General features: G+C 43.6%; 1 protein-coding gene and 2 long non-coding RNA genes across 3 annotated transcripts; 1 reads left to right on the forward strand and 2 right to left on the reverse strand.

Annotated features, from left to right (window-relative positions):
- Nucleotides 1-40: 40 nt before the first annotated feature.
- On the reverse strand, nucleotides 41-527 carry LOC123415975. The gene is made up of 3 exons (XR_006615667.1): nucleotides 433-527; nucleotides 247-336; nucleotides 41-152 (listed from the first exon to the last, which is right to left on the reverse strand). It is a non-coding gene; the product is annotated as an uncharacterized LOC123415975 (long non-coding RNA).
- Nucleotides 528-2859: 2332 nt separating this feature from the next.
- Nucleotides 2860-3830, reverse strand: LOC123415987. Its single transcript, XR_006615678.1, has 3 exons — nucleotides 3788-3830; nucleotides 3346-3412; nucleotides 2860-3134 (listed from the first exon to the last, which is right to left on the reverse strand). It is a non-coding gene; the product is annotated as an uncharacterized LOC123415987 (long non-coding RNA).
- A 1944-nt stretch (nucleotides 3831-5774) lies between these two features.
- On the forward strand, nucleotides 5775-6821 carry LOC123422333. The gene has a single exon (XM_045107680.1). The coding sequence runs from the start codon at nucleotides 5775-5777 to the stop codon at nucleotides 6819-6821; it is 1047 nt and encodes a 348-aa protein (XP_044963615.1).
- Nucleotides 6822-7279: the final 458 nt, after the last annotated feature.

The raw sequence follows: 7279 nt of genomic DNA on the forward strand, positions 1-7279 counted from the left end.
GAATTGATATAAGATGGACCAATAACGTCCTGCTCGAAAAAATCATTTATCATTCCTGGGAGCGTGCATTGAGTATCATGGGTTTCTGTGAGTATTTCTTTCTGTACGCCACGCTGGGTATGTTCATCTCCCCATGATGGATCATTAATTTCCTGCTCCACGAAAAAATGTTTTTAAAATAAACTGTGTGTAGGAAAAAGATGTGTAAATAGAAGTTATGTAATTGCTTATTATAATTGTACATACCTGACCGCTGTTGTAGCTTTGTGCTCCCTCGCTTGTCTCAGCCCAACGATTCTCCTCGGGCATCCTAATCCCTCGCGTGGGCAGATATGGCTGAGATCCTTGAGTGTGTGCGCCATATGCTGTATATGCATCCTGCTCCACGAAATGAGCCTGTTCGGGCGTCGAACCTAAATCTGGAGCATTTACCTGTGATGTCTGCCCATGTATTGGTAGAGACGAGTCATGTCGTGGAAGTGTCGGCGTAGTATTAGGACCCTCTCCCCACCGCATGGACGACGACGGCGCCGCACTCGGTCTAGCTGACCTTGGTTCCGGAATGTTGTACGCTGCAGTGACAACGTCGTTCTCTGTACCGCATCTCGTAAACCTTGTGCTGGCGAATTCGCTAATTTTTTTAAAGAAGGACCTGCCTTTAGAATCAATTCCCTGGGCTCGCATTCCTTCCCTCGCCATCGCTTGTACTTGGGTGCAAATATCAATCTGAAAAAAATCGTTGTTCGTTGGTTAAATTGTTCATGAAATGATGGACCTGAATAGCAAGATGTTGATTATTACCGCGGAGTCACGATAGTAAGCTGATGATGTGTCCATCCGTCTCTGCAACTGCCCGCAATACGTGACTGCAAGGATATCCCAGAAGCTTGGGCTTGTTGCAAGTGCACTCACACGAGGTTGCGCCAAGCGTCACAGCTTGTTTTTTGCTCCCCTGTGGTGACCCTTCACAAACTTTGCTCGCACACTAACTTCTCATTTATTCCTAAGTGCATCTACCTGCCTGCACCCATGTCTTTGCGACTTCTTTGCTTTGTCATCAAGATGTCTTTGCATCTTCTCAGACCAGGTCTTGTTCAAATCAACTAGTGCCTTGGCAACGGTGACTCTATCTGCAAAGTATGACACAGTCCGGTTCCAAGTTTCATCAATTAGTGCTGTGATAGGTAGTGGCCTCACCCCTTTAAGAACACCATTGTACACCTCGGACATGTTGCTTGTCATTATACCGTATCTAGCACCAGTGTCATGAGACTGCGCCCACTTGTATAAATTGGGACAATTCTCATTAATCAACTGGCTCAAATTTATTGTTGTTCGACGACCCCTCCGGTCTTCTCTCGTCGGGAGGGATGCGCGCTCGATCTGACCATTGATACCTGCCCAGATAGCATTCATTTTTGTTGTAGTTTTCTGCATGCACATCCTCTTGAATAGCTTGAACCAATCTTTGTTTTTGAATTTCGAATAAAAATTAGCTGCCAAATGCCTCATGCACCACCTTGTCTCCAGATCGGGCCAGCCCCAATCTGGATCTTGTGAAGCCTTAATTATCTCAAGCGCGCTTAATAGTCCGGTGTTGCGATCAGAGATGATGCAAACCCCTTCCCGATCTTTGATGACACCCATCTTCAGGCAACACAGGAACCATAGCCAACTATGTTTGTTTTCGCTCTCCACTAGTGCATAGACAATAGGAAGAAGTTGATTGTTTGCATCAGCTGCCATCGCCACTAAGAGTGTGCCCTTGTACTTTCCAGTGAGAAATGTACCATCAATTGATACAACCGGACGACAATGCTTGAATGCTTGTATAGTCTGGGCGAATGCCCAGAATAAGCGGTCCAGGATTTGCTCGTCCGGGTTCAATGGATTTGGACGTTCTTTCCGGAAAACTTGAGTCCCCCTGTTAGCAACTGAAATCTGATGCAACATTCTAGGGGCAAAAGAGTACGCCTCCTCATAGGTTCCATACAACCTTTGAAATATCTTTTCCTTTGCATGACGAGCCTTGCTATAGCTGACAGGGAAACCAATCAGATCAGATGCAGTTGCACGCAAAGCCCTAATACTAATACTAAGACTTTGCTGCACAATGGTTTGCATCACCTGTGACACATATTCTGCAGTCACATTGCGGTGCTCTGAAAGAGTGCCGGTTTGCTCACAACCATGTTGCTCTATTTTTGTGACATGCCATGGCTGACATACCCCAGGCTTCTGGCGAGCAATAACTCTTCCGCGGCAACCCGCTTTGCGATGGATGCATATGAGCTTCAACTCCTTTTTATCAGACTGCTTCACTCTATGTTGCCTGTGTATAGCAATTTCATAGCTATGTATTGCTTGTTTAGCAGATTTCTTATCTAGGAAAATCTGTCCAACGGCCAGACTCCCCGCGTCTAGGCCAGCAACAGAGTGAAATTCATTGGTGATGCTCATAACCTGTAAAAACTCTGGGTTGATTGCTGCAGCGACCGCCTTCTCAGAAGGAACAACTTCATCATCATCTGATTCCGAAGACGCAGAAGAATGACCATCATCGTCATCATCTAGCGCCTCCGGCAATCCCTCGACATGTTCGCTCATGTCAACGACCGTAGACCAATATCCCGTGTCATACACTTGTTGGCCACCTGTTGGTTCCGTTGGGCCGGCGTCGGGGGCTACAGTTATGGCCACTTGTTGGCCACCCCTTGGTTCCGATGGGCCGGCGTCGGGGGTTACAGTTATGGCCAACTCGGCCTCACCGGCACCGCTACTGCACTCGGCGACATCACTGGCAGAAATGAACTCCACATAAGCCATGGGTTGTCCATACATGGAGTTACTGGGATTGCTTGCAAAACCCATGTACGACGCCCATGCTCTTTCACCAGTAACCCGTCGCAGAACCCAACGATTTCCTCCCTCAACCACGAAAGCCTCCAGGGTCATTTTTTTTCCATTCATCGTTGAACCAAACACCGATCGGATGCACCTTCTAACTGCCGCATACTCTACATTAACCATGTCTTTCACTACAACCGTAGTCATCCCGCACCTAGACACATCCACACCAGAAGGACCCTCACGTACGATGTGCCCATAAAACACTAACAAATTTTCCATAGTACCTAACGAGCAGCCATATTTACATCGTTAGTCCATTAAAAATCATATTTTTATATTTACATTGTAATAACAATATCCATTACTTATCTTTTTTACATATAACAATTTAACAACATTCATTACATCTACGCATAATAATTTATATTGTATCATTTATCGTGACACTACATCTATAAAATAAATAGAAGATGAATTACAATATGTCATTCATACCTCTGGTTTAAATAAGGATATCCTTCCGAATATAATATATCACCAGAATAATATCAGCGAATTCCACCTATTTTCATATGAACAAAAATATTACACACATAATTATTTCCGTGCTAGCAAAAGTCTAAAAATACATACTGCAAGCATATATATATATATATATATATATATATATATATATATATATATATCACGAGTCATATTTCTACGGGGTTGACAAATTATCACATAAACAAATATATTACACACGCGTCTTGCATGTAATAATACTAATGGAGCTAACATATTATTACGTGTTTTTTACAAAAATGCTAGTTACATAGGCATTTTTCCGGCTCCTTTCTAAATACCAGTTGCATGCAAACACGAACAAATCGTCGGTAATATATGAACATAGTCGACCTATTATCACATGAACACAAATATGAACAGAGTCTCATACCTTGATCTTCAACTTAGTAGTTCATATCGCATGACAAAATAGTTCCACAAAAGTGATAATACGCTCCCTAAGACAAAAGAAAACACATACTTAGAAACTAATCAAACAAAATAAAACATCATGCATGCAAACACAACCAACACAAATGGAAATCTCTTACCTTGATCTATCTTTTCTTCAACTACAACGTCTTCAAAATAGTTCCACAAAAGTGATAATACGCTTCCTAAGACAAAAGAAAACACATACTTAGAAACTAATCAAACAAAATAAATACATCATGCATGCAAACACGACCAACAGATATGGAAAGCTCTTACCTTGATCTATCTTTTCTTCAACTACAACGTCTTCAAAATCTAACTTTAAACCGTCCTAAATCGCCACTTAAAAATTCATACGGAGTAGCTCTTGAGAGAAAGAGAAGAGAGTGAGAAAGAGAAAGAGAAGAGAGTGACACGGGAGGCAACGGCAGGAGAAGAGAGTGAGAGAGGAGGCAGCGACGCGGTTCGCTTATGAAGAAGAAGTTTCGCACTGTTTCGTCGGTGGGAGGGGGAAAATTCCCACTGTTTCGTCGGTGGGAGCGGGAAATATCTGTCTCAGCCTGGGAATCAGCGTGTACGAAAATCAGCGCAGTCAGCAACAGTGCGACATGTCTGCCGCGCGGAAACAGTGTCGGCCGCCTCCTCCCGAGGCGGCAGGGCCCGCCTGGCCGCCTGCTCCCGAGGCGGCAGGGCCCGCCTGGCCGCCTGCTCCCGAGGCGGCAGGGCCCACCGCTCTGTCGCCGTTACGTTGCAGCGGGGCGGGAACGGGATCTGGCGTCGGCCGCCTGGCCTCGTGGCGGCAGCCCTGCCGGCCGCCTGCGCCCGTGGCGGCAGGTGCCACGTGCCGCCTGGCGCGCCTGCCGCCACCCGAGGTGGGGGTCCTTTCCCTTCTTTCCATTCGCAGCTGGTCTCTTTTGGCAATCACGTTCGACAGGGGTTCCTTTTGGACAAAAATTCATAGTACCCTGCATGTGTGGAACTAATTCATCTCTTCGGCTGGTGATAGTCAAAGATTGCATGGAGGAAAGTAATGTGTATCTTTACTCCGTCTATGTACTGCCTGCATGTGTGGAACTAATCCACCTCTTCCGTAGGTGCAAGTCAAGATTTCCATAGAGAAAATTTCGGATCAGGTAGCTGACCACCTGGACTACTTCACTCACGTACCTACCTTTTCTATTGCACATAAAGTCAGTGCCCACACGGGCATCTTACCTCTTCTCTCTTCCATCAACATCTTCCCTGTTTGTTCTCTGGCTACACCTCCAAAGTGTGTCCGCTGCTGTGTTGTGTAGATCGCTACAACACCTTTTGGGCTTCTGATAATAATTTGTAAGTCATTGCATTATATTATCATGATGAATAGAGGAAATTTGAGATTTCCCGTGTTATTGTTTGTGATTGGCACATCCAGGCTTGTTTTTCTATGTGATTTACTAATACTGGGTCAATTTGAATATAGTATAAATTGCATATTCATGTAGCGTGTGATATTATCATAGGGAAGATAGACCAAAGTTTGTTTCAGAAATTTTGTCTTAGTACTTTGTAAAGTAACCCTAGTAACAAAATTTGACATACTAAATTTCTACACTCATGTAGGACCTCAACGACACGACATGTCGCATCAATCCGACTCTTCATCTTCCACTAATGAGGATGATAACTTGAATAATTTTGGCCGAGTCGAGGACATCGACACATGGGAAGTCTTCACAGTGGAGCAAGAAATATTTGAACGAGTCATTGATAGGATAGATGAGCGTCTCACTGATAGGTTGATCACCAGGTTCGAGGAATGAAATTTTGAGCAATCTGTCCGTCGAAGCGGCACGAGAAGGTACATATATAGGATTCGTGAAATAGCCCATCAGAACCTCGTGCAGTATTACTTCTCTAAAAATCCAATGTACACCGATGAGATGTTCCGTGGAAGGTTTCGCATGAGAAGGCCTTTGTTCTTACGAATTGTGAATGCTCTTGGCGCATGGGATCCTTATTTTACTCATAGAACAGATGCCACCAACCGACCCAGGCTCACACCTCTGCAAAAGTGTACAGCCGCAATCCGCATGTTAGCGTATGGAACCTCCGCGGACCAACTTGATGAGGTACTGATGTTAGCTGCAAGCACTACTTTAGAATGCTTGGGGATGTTCGCACAAGGGGTGATTGACATGTTTGGCCAAGAGTATCTGAGGCCCCCAAGATGTGATGAAGTGGAACATTTGCTTCAAATTGGTGAATCTCGTGGATTCCCTGGCATGTTAGGGAGCATCGATTGTATGCACTGGCAATGGGAGAAATGCCCTAATGCTTGGAGAGGACAATTTACCCGTGGTGATCACGGTGTTCCTACTATGATCCTTGAAGCAGTTGCTTCTTACGACCTTCGCATATGGCATGCTTATTTTGGTGTTGCCGGCTCAAACAATGATATAAATGTGCTCAACAAGTCACCTTTGTTTGTCCAAGAGTTGAAAGGGGAAGCTCCACGGGTACAGTTCATTGTCAATGGAAGGCAATATAATCAGGGTTATTACCTTGCAGATGGTATTTATCCAGAATGGGTTGTATTCGTGAAGACTATAGCACTACCTCAGATAGAGATTGACAAATTGTTTGCACGACATCAAGAAGGGGCAAGGAAAGATGTTGAACGGGCATTTGGAGTGTTGCAATCCCGTTTTAACATCGTGCGACGTCCTGCAAAGTTATGGAAGCGTGCTTCGGTCGGTAAAATCATGGAAGCTTGCATCATTCTTCATAATACGATTATCGAAGATGAGGGAGACATGGTTCACGTCCCTTTAGATTTGAATGAGAATCCTGAAACATGTTTTGCTTTACCGCCGGAGGTCAATTGTGGTCTCAACATCTTCTTTACAAATGTGCTACAAAGGAATTCCTCTATTCGTGAACGATCAACACATCTAAAACTGAAGCAGGATTTGGTCGAGCATATTTGGCAGAAATTTGGGGATGAGTGAATAATTGTAACTAGTTTAAATAAATTTTTATGTATTGTTTTTTCATTAATGATCGCCATATATCATAATTTTGAACCAATTTAAGTGAATAATTACAAATAGTTTGAATAATTTTGTATGTGTTAATTTGTTTCATTATTGATTTCGATATTTAATAATTTTGTGCCAATTTGAGTTTATATTATTTTTATTACTTTCTATATAGTTCACGTATACACATGTTACCATCATGTAATTTATGTGTGATCTCATTTGCAAACAGAAGCAACAGAATAACGTATAATGATATTATCCGTGCTTGATCATGGATGCATGCATGCATTGTGCAGTAGTACACAGTCAAATAGACGGCTCATTGTACAAGATGTCTGTTTAGCCGTCTGCAAGTGAGGTATCAAGTAGTTACAGATAGCTGCCGTCTAAACCATTGTACATGACCTTAGGGTCTTCTAGCTATA

This window comes from Hordeum vulgare, chromosome 1H, assembly GCF_904849725.1.
Source record: "Hordeum vulgare subsp. vulgare chromosome 1H, MorexV3_pseudomolecules_assembly, whole genome shotgun sequence".
In the NCBI taxonomy this organism is placed as follows: Eukaryota; Viridiplantae; Streptophyta; class Magnoliopsida; order Poales; family Poaceae; genus Hordeum; species Hordeum vulgare.